Here is a 21,682-nt window from a genome sequence, read left to right on the forward strand (position 1 = left end):
GGATCAATTAATGTGGCCTTTGCCAACAGTTGCTGTGTTGCAGGTGCACTATATTTGTCTTCCATGACGCTAACCATTTTTCTTTTTAGGTTGCGCGTCAACTCCGTGTCTTCCTCGGTTGGGAGCAAAATATCCTCAGATAATAACCGTAGGACTGGTTTAACAGAGGACGCTGTAACGGTCTTCTCGGAAGACAGCGCATCTGTAAAATCCGTGACCTTCTTCAGCGCTGCATTAACGGATTCTAGGACTTCGATGTCCTGCCACGTCGGAATCAAATGTTGGCTGCTTTGGTCATCCAACACCCTCCTAATGGCTGGGGCTTGCTCGAGAACGCGCGCAACCATTTTCTGCTTAGTACCCCACCTGGTAGGACAGTCCTGTGAATACATTAAAAACACAATTGTATTAGTACTCAATGTAGGCTATTTATAAGTATAAGTTTGTAGCCTATATTATGCTCTTATTCTTATTTTTCATTATTTTTTAATGTGTATTTTTGAAGATGACGATCCTGACTCGCCATCTCCTCACACGCGCCTTTAGAGAGAAGTGCATCTTTACGGATTAAGATTTTAATGAAATGATTTTTGTTTTCGGTTTGTTTTATTTCGTTAAGTAGTAATTCAAAGCTTTCTATATATATATTTATCACGTCTGTGAGGCATGTATTCGCATTTTTGTGAAGCGCTCCTGTTTAAGACCGTGACGGCACAACGCATCATGTTTGTATTCTTTATTTTATAAAAGCACAACGTTTTGTTGATATTGTGACTGCACACAAATAAAGGTAGACCCTTTACAGTTCCGAATGATAGCCTATTACTCTTACCTTTATGAGGAAAAATGACGGCGTAGGCATAGCCTATTTTAAGTGGTTTCCACTGAAAAAAAATGCAAGTGATCACGCTGGTGCCTCCATGTCCTGCAAAGCGCGCTTTATCTTCCACTCTCTGCACAAACTATTGGATATGGGTCTAACAGCGCACATTTATAGCTAGGTTTAACGTTTGAACATATTCTTGAACTGTTTTATATCTATAGATTTTATTTTAGGCAAGTCGTGATGATTTGAGAAGGCTAAGTTGATCAAACATAGGCTATGATCAGCTCACTGTCTGCCGCTGGCTGCTTGGTCGTTACTTTAAAAAACAAAAACGTATATTTAACGAACAAAAAAAAATAATGCTCCAAACGTTATTCTAAATTAACTTAATTAAAAAAAACGAAATGGAATATAGTCACTTTGCCATAATAAATGTTAATTATTAACATAATAAACATATTAACAATAATAACATGGAATATTTATATTTATAACTTTGTTGCTTTTTTCGATATCTTTTGAGTTTAACAGGAATTATGGAACAGTTTTTGTCATCGTTTGTAACCCATTTTTTGTACGATAAATTATTGACAAGCGACAAGTTGCGTTCGGACGAGTGCGTTTATATAGGCTACAGACTGTTACCCAAAAAACAATGTCTAAAGAAATAGAAATAGAAGTTTAGCACAACTCACCAGAACTAAGCAATGTTGGGGCATGTTGAGCTCGGCTTGTTCTTTCTGCAGCTTTCTCTTCTTTTGCCAGCTCTGTGAGAAAGTTGTCACTAATGTTCTGCATACACCCATGGCTCGGGCAGTGCGGTCCTTTTCTGTCTTCATTGCATTGGTGACGGCTAAATGCAGATTATGGCCAAAGCAACTTAGCCATTTCCAACCAAGTTTTCGCACCGCAACCACAATATTTGCCCCGTTGTCTGTGGTAATACAGACCAGTTTCCTCTCGTCCAGGGACCACTCTTGGAAGGAGGACCTGAGGGCTTCCGCCAGGTTGTCACTCGTGTGGCTTTCTGGCATGAACACGGTCTCCAGGCACTTCGATTTTAGTCCCCAGTTTGCGCTGAGATAGTGTATGGTCAGGCTCATGTATGGCATCATGTTTACGCTTGACCACATATCAGTTGTCACTGAAAAATGATCAACGTCTTTCAACTCCCGTATTATGCCATCCTTCACTGACAGATACTTCTCAGGGATCGCTGTTTGAGAAAAGTACTTTCGGTCGGGAAGTACATATTGTTTATCAAAAGCCTGTAGCATCGCTTTGAACGCTGGCTTCTCAATGGTACGGAATGGCACCATTTCTTCAACCAAATAGCGAGTCACGCTGTCAGTAAGTGCTTGCCACTGATTGCTGTCACTTTGGTACTTCGCTCCTCTCGCAAAGGCCTTGGAGACTCCCAGCTGTCGCTGCTGGCCTGAGGTTGTAGGCTTAATGTTACCTAAGGTAGGTGTGCTGCTCCCAAGTCCGGCAAACGCCAGAGGATGGTTGATTCTAAGATGGGATTTTAGATTAGTTGTATTTCCTTGCGAGACGGATATTTTTCTGCTACAAATACGCCATATTGCCTCGTCCAAATTCACCGGCTGCCCCATGTCATCTGGCTCAAAGCCAAAATGTGCCCAAATAGGCGACACAATATTTGACTTAGGCACTAGATTCGTGGCCTTTTTTTTTTTTTAAATAATGTCAACTGTAAATAGCCTATACCACATAAGAGAAGTATTGCAAGCACCTGCAGTTCAAATCTAACTCCAACTGTTTACGTTATGCTTTTGTCTTTTATGCCTGTGTTTGTGTGTATTTTGTGTATTTTATTGAACATTATCTGTAGATATCACAAGTACTGAAACCTAGCCTGGTAATTAATAATAATCTCTTGGAAGGAGGACCTGAGGGCTTCCGCCAGGTTGTCACTCGTGTGGCTTTCTGGCATGAACACGGTCTCCAGGCACTTCGATTTTAGTCCCCAGTTTGCGCTGAGATAGTGTATGGTCAGGCTCATGTATGGCATCATGTTTACGCTTGACCACATATCAGTTGTCACTGAAAAATGATCAACGTCTTTCAACTCCCGTATTATGCCATCCTTCACTGACAGATACTTCTCAGGGATCGCTGTTTGAGAAAAGTACTTTCGGTCGGGAAGTACATATTGTTTATCAAAAACCTGTAGCATCGCTTTGAACGCTGGCTTCTCAACGGTACGGAATGGCACCATTTCTTCAACCAAATAGCGAGTCACGCCGTCAGTAAGTGCTTGCCACTGATTGCTGTCACTTTGGTACTTCGCTCCTCTCGCAAAGGCCTTGGAGACTCCCAGCTGTCGCTGCTGGCCTGAGGTTGTAGGCTTAATGTTACCTAAGGTAGGTGTGCTGCTCCCAAGTCCGGCAAACGCCAGAGGATGGTTGATTCTAAGATGGGATCTTAGATTAGTGGTATTTCCTCGCGAGACGGGATACTTTTCTTCTACAAATACGGCATTTTGCCTCGTCCAAATTCACCGGCTGCCCCTTGTCATCTGGCTCAAAGCCAAAATGTGCCCAAATAGGCGACACAATATTTGACTTAGGCACTAGATTCGTGGCCTTTTTTTTTTTTTAAATAATGTCAACTGTAAATAGCCTATACCACATAAGAGAAGTATTGCAAGCACCTGCAGTTCAAATCTAACTCCAACTGTTTACGTTATGCTTTTGTCTTTTATGCCTGTGTTTGTGTGTATTTTGTGTATTTTATTGAACATTATCTGTAGATATCACAAGTACTGAAACCTAGCCTGGTAATTAATAATAATCAGACACACACACACAAAATAAATCCCCCATATATTTAATGGACTGTCCCTCTCCCTTGCGCGGGAAGCCGGGGTTTTTTTTCTTTTCTTTTTTTCTTCTCCAGCAGCCCCTTGAACATAAGGACGGAACAGTGGCGCCTGCAGGTGTATGGCTGTATGCACTGTGCGTACCATGAGCGGTCAGACTGACCTCAGATTTGCCCCGCAAACAGTTCAGCAGTTATTATAGGCCTGTGTGTCCCGTATTTCTGTCGACTGAACCAGCCATGCCATTAATTATGAATTTATCAGTCTTTTGCATGCCAAAGTCAATTTCTGCAAATAAATATTACGCAAAATTGAAGCAGAAAATCGTGCTATACGCACTTTCATGAGATCGGGTTAGCCTACAACAATTAATTTGTTGACTATTTCACAAATGGGAATACAACGAATTCATGACAATGTTTTACATTCAAGCTACCCGTAAAATGTTTTATATCTATAGATTTTATTTTAGGGATTGCATGAGACAGGATACGGATTGTAAAGTTGTACTCTTTCTTTTAACTTACCTTCGGATGTTTAGTCATATTTATTTTGTGCTGAAACTGGTATTAATGTGGAGGAGATGATCAGTTCACGTGCGCCTCACGCTACCGCGTCTGTTGAACTGAGGCGCTATAGCGATCTGTCACTCCACATTAAACAGAGCCAAAACGACATTTATTGTTTAAATACTGCAATACAATGGACAGAATTTGAAATTAAATTTATATCGGAAGCAGAAAATTATAAATATTTATATAAATATAAAAAAGATGCAAACTGATATGTAATATGCCATTTCATAAATAAATAAAAAGATTCATATTTTTTACATTATAATACAATTTATTAATATATAATTTATATTATTATTGTCTGCTTTCTATACATTCCTATATACAACTATACAATAATATTTATATTTAAATATGTATTAATATAAAAATGGGTAAAACTGTGTGTGTGTGTGTGTGTGTGTATATATATGGGACATTCTACAGAATTGGTCCAAAGTCAGAGTTGGAAGCGTCTTGAAAAGACAGCCACCTCCCAATTGAAAGTACCCAATAAATCATGATTTTATATATATTAAGCTTACTAATATTTTAACTCTTTCCCCGCCAGCATTTTTTTTAAAAGTTGCCAGCCACCGCCAGCGATTTTGATGATTTTCACTAAAATTTGATGGCCTCCCATTATTTTGAGCAAAAAGGTGAGAAAATCACATTTTTATCAAAAACTACATCTGGATAATATTCAGTACGATTATCAAAGCATAAATCCAGTAAATCGCTTCCATCAACACCTCCAAAGCTTGCACAGACATATTCCACTTCCTGGATCAACATTTTTCTCTGTAACATTATGCAGTTTTCATTTTTATGCTGTCTATTGCTGATGATCTCATTATTTTTCATATGCATCTGTTTACATAAGAGATCACTAGTTTCGGGGAAAGAGTTAAATATTATTGTGGGTTTCAATAGATAATAGAAGGATCTTAATAAACATCTTAATAAAAAGCTTAATAAAAGATTTGAATACTTAAATGCTTTTTAAATGTGTTTTTTGATTGTGGGACAGGCCCACAACCTTACCTGTTGTTTGAAGCACCACTAATTGTCATCTGTTGTATTGGCCAACATTTATTTTCGTGTGTGTTTATGCGCCCAGTGGGGTTGTTATTAGTCTCTGTAGGTGATGTCATTCTAACTGTTCTTCACTGTGTGTCAGGTCCTTCCCTCTCTCCAGCAATAGCTGTTACCCCGCTGTCTTCAAAGCACACACACACACTCTGATCCCCACCTCCTTAAACACTATGGTACAACCCTCTGGGTTAAACCACTTGCCGCTGGGGCCAAATGAAGCTGTGTGTGTCATTCAACCACTGCACAGGACGCTAGTTATATGGCAGGGTAAAACAGCCATCACAAGCAGCAGGTGGACCTGCTAAATGGGTAGGTGTGTGTATGAATATATCTCTGCTGGTGTGTTTATGATACTGAGTTTAGAGCTACTTCATTAGTTCATGAATCACTGAAATAGCAACAAGGAGATAAGGTGATGGAAAGACTCTGACTTCCATTCCATTCAGTTACTGACAGTAAACGGGTGTCTTGTAATCCTTTTTGTAGAATAAGCAGGGTGTGCATATCAGTTATGGTGTGCTCGCCATCTGCTAGTGTGAAAGTGTGTGTGTGTATACTTTGAACACTGCAACTGCAACAGGATCTTGCTGCAACTGTCTCACTTTTTACAGTGGGCATCTGTTCGACATAATGCTCTTGTGTCCTCTGTTAAAATCTTTGATGACTACAAGGTCACATGGAGACTCACAGTTCAGGTTTGGTTTCTCAGTGGATGCCGACTTGTATGGCTGCTTTAAAAGCAGCAGATATTTACAGTCCTGCCTGCATTTACCGCAGCATTAGTTACCTGCTTTTTCAGAAAGAGATAAGAGGGTTTGTTTAACAGAGAATGCCTGTAAGAGGTCTAGACAGATGAATATGTTTTTTTTTGCATGTGACCTCTGATGTGTCAGATTAATTCTAAGGGTGGAACTAAAATGTGCTTTCAAGGTCATAGATAGTGTGAACTTCTTATCCTTGGTCTAGACATTAAAATATAACCTAAATGTGCTCGCTGACAGAAGGCGTGCAGCTAAAATAGGAAGGTGTATTGCTGATAGACAGGACTTTGACTCCCTCATCACCTCTTTCTCTTTTTGGTTTCCATGAGTGTGTAAGTCTTCTCGGAGGCTGACTGTGCTGCTGGTGTTTTGTCTATGTTCCGGCATGTTTACATCAGTATTCACTATCACTGCAGCTGCTCTTTGAACAGCTGAATCATCTGCATTTCACAGTCAGATGTAACAATTTCCCTTAATTCAAAACAAATTACAGAGCTATAATTTTGTGAACACTCAAGTATAGTCTTTGCTTGTTGTGCTAGGCTTAATGGCTGATTTAAATTCAAGAGTGCATGATGGACAGAAGTACAGTCCACTTAGTAAATCATTCTCTTATGTACCTGTGTATCATTTGTTCAACTGTTAAACACTGAAAATGAGTCTTTCTACAATCTGGAAAACATTAACATTAAGCATAACTTTGAAGTGAATATAAATTGCCATTTGCATCTTATTTTACTTAATGTGATGTATATCTAAGTGAAACAGGTTGTTCAACAACAGGGCAGGAATTGATTTTATCCATCAGGAATTGATTTGATCATAAAAAAATTCTAGCAATTCCCAGGTGAAGTCAGACCAAGTTGTCAAAACAAAGCTATTTAGGTGTTGGTTAACATAATTAATTAGCTTGTGTGGCCTCAATGATGTCAGTGGCCTGTACTTCTGTCCCTCAGCTTTATTTTTATCCAGGGTCAAATTAAATATGGGTTTTAAACAGACTATAGTTACTGTTGAAAAAAGACTGAGTTATGCCTTTTCCTTGAGTGACTCTATACACATGCAGCAAGTGTGTTAACACCCTTCTGGGTTGTGTGTGTGTGTGTGTGTGTGTGTGTGTGACACATATACAGTTGCTGTCAGAGTATTCTCTGGTTTCAATGTGTGCACATGATCTCAGTCCTCAGGGATATATAAAGATTTGTTCTCAGAGGGATCAACACTGTCCTCGCCATGGATGAAATCTATCCTTCTGCCAGAGCCTAACCAGCCTCTATCTTACACACACACGGACTCCTTAACATACTCTGAAATGTAGATCTGCCATGGACCCCATGATCAGAGAGAAAGTTTGAGAAAGACACAGAGGATGTGTTTTCAAGACCTGGTGACATGGTTGCCTAGACTTTTGGGCATCATAGGCATGTTCAGACTAACTAGACTCAAATCTGATACATTGAGACGTGATATCTCACAAACATTCACAGGGGTGCTGAAAAGCAAGTGTTCAACAGAGACCGAAAGCAAATGTAGTAAGAACAGCAGGAGCGCTTGCCAGCTTGGAGCAGAGGCAGTGAAAAGCAACGTGTGACAGAGTGAATGAGGTGTGTTTGAGAATGAGCTGACGGTAATGTGTTTGTGAGGGTGGGATGGGTAGTAGTAGTTATGTGTGTGTTCTCAGGACCCCAGGGAGCAGTGTGTCTGTCACAAGTGCTTAGAAAAACATCTCTGTGTTAATCACAGTAATTACAGCAGATTGACCAGCTTTAAACAGCGGCAGCGGCAGTTACCACCTTAGCCATCTGTGGGAGACGAACCCTCACACATCCACTGAACTGAACAATCACACAGATTCACACACATCCATAAAAGCAACAAACACAGCACAAGGTGCTGAGTGCAGAGTGAATTGTGACACTAAATGGGCGGCCAATATAAACACCCAGACATCTGCTGTCGTGTTTGCTCAGTCTCCTCAAAAATGTCCCATGTATGCTCAGAATGGCATGTCGGGTTTAGTTTGTTTGTCTCTTGTGAATCTGTATGCCAGTTGATTTCCTCTTTTAGATTATCGCTGACATGATGAAGTATTCATGATCTCACATGATAACCATGAGGGTCTTCTATTTACAAACATGCTCTGATTGGTCCGTTACACGGGACCCTACCTGTCACTATATGACCATTCTCCAGCTGTGTCGGTCACTGATTTAAAAAGGATTTTCAGAAAAAATAACTACAGCCCTGTTTAATGCTGTTAGGATGGAGTCCCTGAGTATTTGCAGCATTAGCTCACTCTGATATTGAATGCGTAATGAAGACTCCTGGGTCAGCAGCCTGCCTGAGTGTGTTATTTCAGCCTTAAGGTTAAGAGGCGGATTGGCCTGTCTGTCATTACAGTGATTGATTATGGCTGTGAGCTTGGCTCGATTAGGGACCAGGAGTGATCTCCTTCCACTAAAATGTAAGTAAATATCGCCTCTGCAATATTTGGCTGATGTAGTTTCTGGTATACTGTTAACCGCAACCAACATCTCACAACATCATAAAAATGTGAGACAGACACAAGGGCCAGAATCTAACCTGGACAGGTCAACACTTTTTTCTGTATTTTTATTTTTGTTCTGTATTTGCCAATATTTTCTATCTTTTTCTCACCCAGGCCTAGTTGTGCAAATAACAGCGGTTTTCTGCATTTTTGTGTGCGTGTATGTAATTGGCATGGGGATAATGTGGCGGCTTGCCTTTGTTTGTGTATGATCTTGCATGTGTACATGACAGATGTGGCCACTGTCAGCTGGGATTAGTCTGTCAGCACCTCAATCACAAGTTGTGTTAGCATTCCCAGTTCATATTTAAAGCCATAGTATATCAGCTTTCCATCTGCTGAAAATGTTAAAGCGTGTTTCTGTGTGCATGAGCTGGCAGTTTCTTTTTATTGCATCACCTGCAGCTGTGCTCTCAAATCAGTGTTTTACTGTTGATTACATCAAGCGATGTTCTTTTAAATGGCCCTGTTAACAGGTTAGTTTTTTTTCCAAACACCTGTTCTGAACACCTAGCACAGGTGCACCGTTACTGTAGTATAAGCATGACAGCTGTTGAGTTCAGCAGCTTCTTATTGCATAATGACATCCTCTTCAGTTAGGAATTTCTGCCTTACGCTAATCTATTTGTGATGCAAGATGTTTACTCTGGTATTAGGAGAGATAAAGTCATTGATGAGAGATGAGAGGCTTCAAAGACAATAAGAATAGCCCACTGCTGCTGTCATCATCAAGTTTGAGCTGGTTAAAATTGTTAATCTCTGAAACATAAAGATGTGAGGTTGCATGCTTGTTGCTACTGCATTGTTTCAGCCATGGCTTTGAAGCTGCCCTCTGTGGTCCTTACATCATCTTTCTGTAAAGCCCCCTGTCCTCTGTTCTGCTCCGAGTGATCACAAATAGCCATGTCTAAGCTGTTACCAACGGGCTGAAGTCTCAGCTCAGCTGATTTGACAGTAAAACGGTTGTCAGGCGGAGAAGACGTGCAGATCTGTCAGTTACAATGAAGGAAAGAGTTTAACACAGGCCTGGGGGCACTGAAGGAAGGCCCCATAACCCCAGACCTCATCTCTGGCTTGACAGGAGTATGTGGGCTATTTCAGGGCGGAAGGGATGTAGAAGTGTCAGGATGCCTGAAGCCCAGTGTAACAGCATGACTGGCATTTGCCAGAAGGATAGGTTATCGGCACATACCACCCTGGGAGGCCCAGTATCCGGGTATAAGTATACTTACAAATGGCAGCGCGCAAGCTTATTTAGAGAGGCAGAATTCAAAGCACACTTTGTTCACTTCAATGTTTGTGCTGTTGTTTGTGCAGAACTGCATCAAGTAGTCAAACTATGATCAAATAGTGACTGGGTAGTCAACTAGTCTGTTTTAAGGAAGAACAGGCCTAGATTTAAGTTTTTTTTTCTGATGGCAGTGAGCATTTAAATGGGGCAGCAGGGGCAGTCGTGGCCTAATGGATAGAGAGTCGGACTTGTAACCCGAAGGTCACGGGTTCGCGTCTCAAGTCTGGCCGTTTTCCGTCGCTACGACAGATTTCTGTCAATTGGAAAAAATGAGGGGAAAAGTAACATGTAGCACATTGTTGTTGTTCTGCCGGTGTTCTGACGATTTGTTGGTAGCATAATCTGATAGGTAGCATTATTTGTCAGAACACTTCTTTTTGTGCCACCTCTGTAGTACAAATAAATTTTTCATTAATACTAATTTCATGATTGGTAACTTATTTGTCTTATTCTACTTCTTATTATATTGTTTTAAATAGAAATTTTAAAAAGCTTATAAACATACATTTTTTAATTTTACAGATGAAAATGATGCCATTGCAAAGGTAAAAAGAAAATGCCTCATACAAAACCTCATATTAGGAAGGCTAAGTTTTGATCAGAATTTTTGATTATTGATCAGAAGGTGCTCCTTCATTTTTTTAAATTAGGAGGACAAGCGCTCTTGATTACAAGAAGAAAAACACTGCTCTTAAACTGGGTGTGTGACAGGTATGGCTGAGGAATGGGGTTTGGCCGAGGAAATCAACCAACACCAGGGAAGGCAGTTTTTGTCAGAGCCCTTGTTATTCTTAATTTATTTTGACATTAATTTTCATTTTTACACCAGACATATATATCGGTTAAAAATATCGGTTATCGGTCTACTTGATCTGTAATAATCAGCATCGGCCTTGAAAAACACATATCGGTCGACCCCTAGCTCTCTCCACCTTCAATACCACGACTGAGGTGAGACCCTTGAGCAAGGCACCAACCCCCCACTGCTCCCCGGGCACCGCAGCATTGGCTGCCCACTGCTCCAGGTGTGTGTTCACGGTGTGTGTGTGTGTGTGTGTGTGCGCGTGTTTGTTCACTACTCACTGCTGTGTGTGTGCACTTGAATGGGTTAAATGCAGAGCACAAATTCTAAGTATGGGACGCCACACGTCACGTCCTTTCCTTTCCTTAAATGCTTTGATGATTATATACCCAGAGACTCCTAAAATCAAAATGAAATGAAAATGAAATCTAAATGAAATCCATTTCTCTCTCACACATACTGGCGCTTATCGATATTCTTGCCTTTGCCTTAATTATTTCTCAGTGTAATAAAAGCACTTTTTTAAAAATTGGTAAATAATGCATTTTTCAATTATACTTCACAGACAAAACATTTGTTATCATTCTGCTTTGAATTACAGCATCAAAATCGCATCAATTCCGATTCCAGAATCAGATACTTGTTGTCAAATTCCTATGCACTTTTTTTTTTTTTTTCATTTCATCTGTGAGGACCGGACCTAGCGATCTGCCAGGACCTTGCTCGCTAATCTAAGCACTCCAAAGTTTGGCTACATTTGTGATCAGAAGCCAAAAAAGCTAAATATAATATGTGAGATAGCTAAACATGTTGCAAGAGAGGTGTCACCACCAACATGACAAAGCACTTTAATTTAATAGATCGTTAAAGATCGCGAACGTGATTCAAACACCAACGTGATTCTATTCCTAAATTACAATGATTCGTCTTATATTCCTCAACCTTTGACATGTGCGATCAACGTTGTGATCACTTGGTTCGTCCGTGAAACATTTAAATTTGAACATTCAAATCACAGAAGTACTGGGATAAAAGTTTATAGTTCAGATATAAACTGTGTACACGATGTGTATGGTAGCGATTAAAATAGAGTAACTCACCTTTTGAAAGTAATTTGAAGAAATTTGACACTTCAAATGAAGATTTATCGATTACATTGTTACACCAGTAGGTGGCGAAAAGGGGCTGTTAAAATGTATTTGTCTTTGAATCATACAAGAGATTTATATTCAGCTCGAATAAATAGTTGGCAAAAAAGAGACACAGGATACATGTTTGATATCATTATTTGATCACATTGGAATCGAAACTGGGAATCGAAAAGAATCGGAATCGGAATTGATAAAATTCAAACGATACCCCTACTAGTAAGGCTTTTGAATTCGAACTGTTCCTGGGTAAATTTGTTTGAGAGAAACCTTATGCACAGGCAATGTTAATGGCTTCATCTTGGTGAGCTTCCATATAAGTATTTTGGTGCAGACGTAGGTTCAATTTACATTGTTTGGATAGTATGAAAGATGGCTTCAGAACTCAGCACCAATCCATATGAACGGGGAACCATGGTACAGTTTGTAGATGCTGTGAACACAATCTGGAAGTAGCTGCTATTGATCAAATGTATTTTACATCCTTAGTGATGAAATGTGAAAGCAGAGGGAAGATAAAAAATCTTTAATTGGTTTGGCCACCTTTTGTGCACTGTTTCTTTAATTGATATATAATATAAAAAACTGATTGAGTTTGTGTTTTTACATGATTGCCATGTTATTAAACAGGATTAATATGTTTGATTTGAGTCAACATTGAGTACGTTTACATGGACAACAATACTCCGAATTTAATACGATTAAGACAATACTCTGATTAAGAATCTACCATGTAAACAGATTTTTGATTACCTTAATCCGGCTAAAGTCATAATCAAAGTAAACAGAAATCGAATTAAGACATGTGGAGTATTCCTATTTTAGTCGCATTACTTAAGTGCAGAAGGCCTCACCCAAGTTGTCTCATGTTTAGCTCCTTTCTAGACAGAATTTGGCTTAATACATCCTAATTTGTCCAGAATATATTTGTTCCGTCTATTTTATTTATCATTCTCACTTTTAGCTAGCTATAGAATAATAAAATCCTTAGAATTCATAGCAGTGATAATATGCAGACTTGTTATGTAAATTAGATTTTATCTGGAAAAATGTGGATAATATCTGTTCTATTCTGTTTTCCACTTTTGTTTATGAACGGTCCAGACTCTGGTTTTTAGCAGCTGAATATGTTCTTTCAGAGTGGACTCACCTCAGGATAATGAGCTGTGTTTTGCTGTCCGTCGAGACCTCACTCTAGCACACTGCTCCAGGAGCCTTGTAGACCTTAATCCTGTTCAAAAACACACACACATAAACATTGTGTGATCAGATGAGAACTTTGCAAAGTCCGCCTCTCCGCCTCCCCGGCTGCCATTTGGAATAAAAATCACCTCTCTTCTTTTTTGGTGAGGTGTGAGAAAGCTGCATTTATTTGTTTCCAGGGATCAAGGAGACTTGACAAATTAACTCCCCAGGGAGGAGAAACACACTTCTCCTCCGCTCCCTGCCTGGCCCTGGAGTCTTCATTACGGGAAGAATAAGCAGTTTTCACTCTCCGTCTTGTTTTTTTTAGGCATGTTAGTACATTGAGAGAGTTGCTCAAGGGAGGAGCAGCGGAGCTCTCTGTGGTTCAGCCTTTTAGAAGAGCTTTGGATATTTTCCATCAAAAAGAAGGACACACTGCAGGAAAGAGAGCGAGGGAGATGGGCAACCACGCTTTTGTGTGTCTAGTCAAGAGACCACGTCTGTCCTTACATGTCATGTCAGTCGATGACGGCCTACTGGAGCTATATAATCTGAAGGGAACTCATTTATAAAAGCCCTCATTCTGACACAAACAAGTGTGAAAGGCTTTTCTTTGAGTGCTGTTAGCCCTCTCGGTCTTAAATCCAGTTATTCAGGCAGGATAAAGGGTGACTTATTGCACCCTCTGGATGGCTTGTTTCTGACCTGGGAGGCTGAACTGCCGTTTGTTTGTTAAAGTGTGCTTAGAGTGCCAGAACCAGGGGGTATTGAGCCATGGGTCAAATGAGGTAGCCTACATCTCTTCAATGGGTATATTTTTCGGTCTGCGGCGTACGCATTGAAATGATCAGTCTTTGTGTGTGTGCATTTAGTTTGTTCTTTTGCGTGCATGTATATGCATACATATGAGTGTTTGTGCATACGTGTGTCTTGCCTCCCCCATGTCTCATGGCAGATGTTTGACACAAACACATTCCCCAGGGGTGCCTTGTACTCCCAGTTTATTGATCTTTATCTGGTAGAGTGCTGCAGGCCAGACTGACCCTTAATGACTGCATCACACACACTACCTCTCAGCTGCACACCGGGACCTTATGCTCTGAGCTGGGCCCCGTGGGCCACTGCGTTGGGAGGCCCCTAGGCCCATGAGAGAAGGATCAGCAATCCATGGGGGTTCTGTTATAGCAAGGTCCCCAAAACCTATGGGATTCAGGCTCATTCAGCATCTCTTGCTGCGGGCGATGGAGAGGCCTGGCTGGGTGTGAAGAGATAGAAAAGACAGATGGGTGTGGTTCCCTCCGAGGCAAACAGATAAAGGAGTTATGCATGCACTGTGATCCCCCATGAGTCTTTGGTCCCAGAGAATACACTGAACCTTGGTTTACAGTCTCTTTCTCTTTCTTTCTCAATCATGGAGTGCATTTATTTGTACAATAAAACACTAATATCCACTTTTAGGTGTGCCGGTCAGGTTTTCCTTAGACAATTTATTACCTTTCCCTAATAAAAAACATTAAGGCATTCACATGAACTTACATGTTGGCTTGTTAGGCTCTAATTCTTCATGATGATTGTATATTAGGTCTCAGAATCAGGTTATGAGGAAGATGCATGTTTGGCCTGGCAGAGTAGAATTATGAATTGATTTTGCTATTTTAAAAACACTGAAGCAGCAATAAAGACCTGCCTTTGAGAGTAAATCAGTTTTCTGTGTAAAAATTGTTTCCTTAGTTTACATTTTTTTTGTGTTAAGTCAGCTGATAGACCTGATCTCCATAATATGTTTGCATATGTGGTTTCTGAAACACTCATTGTTTTTTTTTGTTTTTTTGTCTCTTCAGTTCCAGATTTTAGCATTGACACGCTCTCCAATGCCAGCCAGGAGCTGCGAGGCCTGGGCATTCCCAAGGTGTCAGGCCTAGAGCGCAGTCAAGAGAAGAGCCAGGATCAGCACCCATCTGAGCCTCCACTTCACCCAAGGCCACCTCGAACTCCAAGCATCTACCACCACCCCCCATCACCAGTGCTACCGACCCAGCAGAACCCCACCCAACCTGTGCAGCACATACCGCCCTCACGGTGCCATCCGCGTCCAATCTCGGCCTACAGCAGCAGCCTTACCCTCAACGGCCTGAGGTGAGTGGGAAGCAAATGGGTGTAATGGAGTTAAATATAAAAGCACAGCTTAGCAGGAAGTGATTGTTACACTCCAGGTGTGTTACACACACTGATTAAACAGCTGTTCTGAGCCCCAGCTCTTAAATACTGTAGCGGAACAGCGTGATTTCTGTATTAAAATGTAAAATGTATCAATCCTCCAGTAAACATGAGCCATAAATCCCTGTTTGTACGTGTTTGTGTGTGAGTGTGTGTGTGCCTGACAGCACTGCAGAGAAAACCCCAGCTGAGAGATTAGATGGTTTGATTCATTCCCCTCCCACGTCAATGCTGCTGCTGCCTTGTAGCTGGCGGCGGCTTGTAGATAACATTTCTTTAATGCCTAATCAGATATTATTGCCAGCTGTTGAATCATGTAATTATCACCAATACCAATACGGTTCTCTCTGCAGTTAGATAAACACTTCTAAAAAAAATGGGCTCTTGTAAAGTAACTATTCAAATGTGTGTTTTTAAAACTTCTCGTATTTTTTCTTCTCCCAGAACAAGACCTTCTCCGGCAGGAATTAAACACTCGTTTCCTGGCATCTCAGAGTGCTGATCGCGGGGCATCATTGGGCCCCCCTCCATACCTGCGGACTGAGTTCCACCAGCACCAGCACCAGCATCAGCACCAGCACACACACCAACACACACACCAGCACACCTTCACTCCTTTCCCCCACGCCATCATGCCCACGCCTGCACCGCCCATGGTGCGTACCCCAGCCAGAAATGTGAGGATAAGTGGAACACAACTCTATAAAAAAATAATAATAATTGTGGTGATGGATGGATGACTATACACCTTATTTTTAACGTAAGAGCGGGAGCGGCCTTTGATAAATTGTGCAAGGTTTCCGGTATCATTTGCTTTGAGATATTTTACCTGTCTATTATGCTGCTTGATATTGCAAACTGATTTTTGTGATCATATCATTTTAATTCATTATTATAATAAATACACTGGTTTATAGCACAAATCATTTTATAGTTTACTGCTTTTTATTATTCTACAAGTTATTTACCTTTAGAGGCTAATGAATCGGAAGTCTTGCACATTCAAAGAAGATAGCTTATTTCCGCACTGCAAAATAAGGTGGAGATGCTTGAGTGATTAAATGGATGACTGAATGTATAAAATAGATGTATACACATTAAAATCAAATGCGTGTATACAAGATACAGGGTTCCCACGGTCATGGAAGTTTGTATGATGTGTCTTTTTAATTAATTATTCAGGCCGGTTCACAAATGATGATTTATAAAAATCAAATCCATCAAAATGATTTGTAAAAATCCCCATTGCGTCATCAGAGATGACTGGAAGAAATCAATGGTCAAAAACTGTGGGAATGCTGTAGGTAACTACTAAATTTGTGCATGTGTGTATTGTACCAACTGCTGAATTCTAAACTTCTGCAGTACAGTATGCTGATTCAGTAAACACTAGAAGCCATGGCAGTGGCTCGCTCTCTCAATTGTAACCATGTGTTTCTCTCTCGCCACAATGTGGCTTTTTTTTGTTGGAAAACTGCTGTTTTTCTCTGGCATGCTTCACCACTCTCTGTTCTCTGCCCTGATTTTCAAATTGGCAGTCAGAGCCACTGGGGATACATTTTTGTTCCAGCCAAGCATTGAGAACTTAATACTAGTTTATTAATTCCCAGTTTAATGACATCATTTTGGTCTGATGGAGTTTTGACTGAGGGCTTTTGGTTGGCAGGCAGCAGAGCTGATTAGTGAGTTGAGGCTTCATACAGACACTCCCACACACAGCTCGACGGTAACCACACTGCCCACAGAGGCTTAAAAGCGGCTTTTGAACCATTCCAGACTCAAAGACCTCTGAGAATGGCGCTCTGTTAGCTAATGAGAGTATAAAACTAGTTTGAGAGCCACATTGTTTACTCTCGAGTGGGAAACATTCTCTCTGGATCCAGATTAGACCACTCAAACCCTGCCGGAATGGCTTCTATTTGACCATTCACAGAATTGCTGAGTAATACACATTAACAAGAGAAAGACCTTGTCATAATTCACTGTAAATTGCAAAACGACAGCGTGGACGGGGCCAGCAGAAATAATGCAGGCCTATTTTCTGTGCTAACATTCATTAATCAGGGCAGAGACCATTTTACTGCCAACCAAACACTTTTCTCGAGAGCACATTAAAGCATTTGGTATTTGTTTTGAGCCTCGTGACTCCATAAGATATTTGTCGGGAGTAAATTGTTTATAGGCCTGAAGCACTCCTGTGTGTACTGAGCTCTGTTTCTCCTTTTCTCCACAGTTCGACAAATATCCCACTAAAGTCGACCCCTTCTACAGACACAGCGTGAGTACCTGTCATGTTTTTGGCATTTGCTGTGGTAGCTTTTTTCTTCTTCCTTAGAGTAGTGGTTTTTGTCTTTTTTAATTTGTGCTCCAATAATTTAATTTCATCATACTTGGCATTATGGGTGTTGTAAGCAATAGGGGCAATAAGAAATCCATCCATAATTATATCTACAATAGGCTTAAACTGCCTTAATGTTTTTATAAAAACCATTACTATCATTAAGCACCAGTGTTGGGCAAGTAACTTCCAAAGTGTAATACATTATATATTACTAGTTACTGTCTTTTGAAAGTAATTAGTTACATTACAATATTACTGTCTCTGAATTGTAATGCGTTACACTACTTTTGAGTTGCTTTCACCAAAATATCCACAGAAGTATTATAAAATGCCAAAATGTAGTCTATTGCTGCTCATTCTACATCCAGTGGAGGGTAATGTGGTATGGTAGGTCTATATAGCATAAAATTATAAAATCATATTTAGATACCGGTATGTAGGTCTACATTAATACTGAGTTCCACCAGCACCAGCACCAGCATCAGCACCAGCACACACACCAACACACACACCAGCACACCTTCACTCCTTTCCCCCACGCCATCATGCCCACGCCTGCACCGCCCATGGTGCGTACCCCAGCCAGAAATGTGAGGATAAGTGGAACACAACTCTATAAAAAAATAATAATAATTGTGGTGATGGATGGATGACTATACACCTTATTTTTAACGTAAGAGCGGGAGCGGCCTTTGATAAATTGTGCAAGGTTTCCGGTATCATTTGCTTTGAGATATTTTACCTGTCTATTATGCTGCTTGATATTGCAAACTGATTTTTGTGATCATATCATTTTAATTCATTATTATAATAAATACACTGGTTTATAGCACAAATCATTTTATAGTTTACTGCTTTTTATTATTCTACAAGTTATTTACCTTTAGAGGCTAATGAATCGGAAGTCTTGCACATTCAAAGAAGATAGCTTATTTCCGCACTGCAAAATAAGGTGGAGATGCTTGAGTGATTAAATGGATGACTGAATGTATAAAATAGATGTATACACATTAAAATCAAATGCGTGTATACAAGATACAGGGTTCCCACGGTCATGGAAGTTTGTATGATGTGTCTTTTTAATTAATTATTCAGGCCGGTTCACAAATGATGATTTATAAAAATCAAATCCATCAAAATGATTTGTAAAAATCCCCATTGCGTCATCAGAGATGACTGGAAGAAATCAATGGTCAAAAACTGTGGGAATGCTGTAGGTAACTACTAAATTTGTGCATGTGTGTATTGTACCAACTGCTGAATTCTAAACTTCTGCAGTACAGTATGCTGATTCAGTAAACACTAGAAGCCATGGCAGTGGCTCGCTCTCTCAATTGTAACCATGTGTTTCTCTCTCGCCACAATGTGGCTTTTTTTTGTTGGAAAACTGCTGTTTTTCTCTGGCATGCTTCACCACTCTCTGTTCTCTGCCCTGATTTTCAAATTGGCAGTCAGAGCCACTGGGGATACATTTTTGTTCCAGCCAAGCATTGAGAACTTAATACTAGTTTATTAATTCCCAGTTTAATGACATCATTTTGGTCTGATGGAGTTTTGACTGAGGGCTTTTGGTTGGCAGGCAGCAGAGCTGATTAGTGAGTTGAGGCTTCATACAGACACTCCCACACACAGCTCGACGGTAACCACACTGCCCACAGAGGCTTAAAAGCGGCTTTTGAACCATTCCAGACTCAAAGACCTCTGAGAATGGCGCTCTGTTAGCTAATGAGAGTATAAAACTAGTTTGAGAGCCACATTGTTTACTCTCGAGTGGGAAACATTCTCTCTGGATCCAGATTAGACCACTCAAACCCTGCCGGAATGGCTTCTATTTGACCATTCACAGAATTGCTGAGTAATACACATTAACAAGAGAAAGACCTTGTCATAATTCACTGTAAATTGCAAAACGACAGCGTGGACGGGGCCAGCAGAAATAATGCAGGCCTATTTTCTGTGCTAACATTCATTAATCGGGGCAGAGACCATTTTACTGCCAACCAAACACTTTTCTGGAGAGCACATTAAAGCATTTGGTATTTGTTTTGAGCCTCGTGACTCCATAAGATATTTGTCAGGAGTAAATTGTTTATAGGCCTGAAGCACTCCTGTGTGTACTGAGCTCTGTTTCTCCTTTTCTCCACAGTTCGACAAATATCCCACTAAAGTCGACCCCTTCTACAGACACAGCGTGAGTACCTGTCATGTTTTTGGCATTTGCTGTGGTAGCTTTTTTCTTCTTCCTTAGAGTAGTGGTTTTTGTCTTTTTTAATTTGTGCTCCAATAATTTAATTTCATCATACTTGGCATTATGGGTGTTGTAAGCAATAGGGGCAATAAGAAATCCATCCATAATTATATCTACAATAGGCTTAAACTGCCTTAATGTTTTTATAAAAACCATTACTATCATTAAGCACCAGTGTTGGGCAAGTAACTTCCAAAATGTAATACATTATATATTACTAGTTACTGTCTTTTGAAAGTAATTAGTTACATTACAATATTACTGTCTCTGAATTGTAATGCGTTACACTACTTTTGAGTTGCTTTCACCAAAATATCCACAGAAGTATTATAAAATGCCAAAATGTAGTCTATTGCTGCTCATTCTACATCCAGTGGAGGGTAACGTGGTAGGTCTATATAGCATAAAATATATGAAATCATATTTAGATACCGGTATGTAGGTCTACATTAATGTTACGTTGTAGTTTAGGTTAAAAAAAGATAAGCAGAAACCACATTATTACATTCATAAATAATACCGGTAAATAAAGCGAAATGTTATAATGTACAAACAATAAACACAATACCTAGCCTATAGGCAAATTTGAACGGTTTCAGAAGAAAACAAGAATGAAAAATATAAGTTGCTAAACAAGCCAAAACGAATTAGGCTAATCAGTGGCGGCGCTAGGGCGGGGCTTGACGTTCCCTTATTTTTGGTGTCACTTTCATTAACATTAAAAAAATAAACATAAAAAAAAATGCCTAATATGTGGCCTATAAACGATTGATATTATGGGGGAGGGGTCAAGCAACACAAGCAAGCAACGCGCAAACTGTGCGCAAGAGTTATGCCGGTGAACGTCAGTAAATTATATATCTGTCTTAAATTATTCCCTTGATATTTCTCTTGTGGCCCGTAGCCTATAGTGAAAAACATGAGAAGAAACGTATTTCGCGTTAAACAGGTTGTTTTTGAAAATCTGTGCACGAAATAAAGCTGCTCTTAATTTTCATCGATGACTGCAGTGTTAATAATTTTAATTATAGGCCTATAATTCAATTGTATAAATTAATAGACCTGTTTAAAAAAAACTAAAAAAAAACTTTCTCAATGAGGAGTAGCCTAAACTAATAGCCTAAATTGTAATTATCCTCACAGCGCGCCATACGGCGTGGAACGGCATAGTCATATAGACTATGATTTAACAAAAACAGATTTTGTTATTTTTAGTTAAACGTAATTTTTGTTGCTTGTCTGCGCTCGTCCGCCGCCTTTTTTCTCTTCTCCGACCCCGCAGCTCTCTCCGATAGCTTAGTGTTAGTGGCACCAGTCCAGGTGTTTCCAGGTTTTACTCGTGCTATTTCTCCATGTTGAGAGTTTGGTGTCGCACATATTGCTAAGCATTCTTATCCTTTTCTCCGATGAACTGAAAATAACAGGAGTGTGTCCATCTCACAAATGTAGAATCCGTCTCTGCAGTCATCTCAACCATCTTAATTCCAGCAACAGGAAATAGACGAACTATTTTACCCGCGGAATTTTTTCTCTGGTGCTGTTTTGCGGTGTTAGTAATATGTTGTTGTAACTTGCGTTACTGAGATTGTAACGAGTAATAATATTACCCAAATTTGATTAGTAATGCGTTATATTACTGCGTTACAGCAAAACGTAATATACTACTGTAATATTATTACTTTTGTAATGCGTTACTCCCAACACTGATCCTAACAAACTCTACATCAATGGAAAGCTTATTTATTTAGCTTTCAGATAATGTATAAATTTCAATTTCGAAAAAATTGACCCTTATGACTGGTTTTGTGGTCCAGGGTCACATAT

At 40.0% G+C, this 21,682-nt stretch overlaps 1 protein-coding gene across 1 annotated transcript in view; it reads left to right on the forward strand.

The window, feature by feature from the left end:
* The window catches only part of LOC107747043 (autism susceptibility gene 2 protein-like), a gene marked incomplete at its 3' end in the record, with an annotated part of 374,875 nt that overhangs the window by 349,319 nt on the left and 3,874 nt on the right, over positions 1-21,682 (forward strand). Inside the window, exons 7-10 of the mRNA XM_016561457.1 lie at positions 14,894-15,188; positions 15,437-15,471; positions 15,714-15,946; positions 17,503-17,547. Of these exons, the coding sequence (XP_016416943.1) occupies positions 14,894-15,188; positions 15,437-15,471; positions 15,714-15,946; positions 17,503-17,547 (608 nt within the window). The remainder of the gene's footprint in view (positions 1-14,893; positions 15,189-15,436; positions 15,472-15,713; positions 15,947-17,502; positions 17,548-21,682) is intronic.

The sequence above is a fragment of the Sinocyclocheilus rhinocerous genome, unplaced genomic scaffold (assembly GCF_001515625.1).
Source record: "Sinocyclocheilus rhinocerous isolate Xijiao unplaced genomic scaffold, SAMN03320098_v1.1 scaffold708, whole genome shotgun sequence".
In the NCBI taxonomy this organism is placed as follows: Eukaryota; Metazoa; Chordata; class Actinopteri; order Cypriniformes; family Cyprinidae; genus Sinocyclocheilus; species Sinocyclocheilus rhinocerous.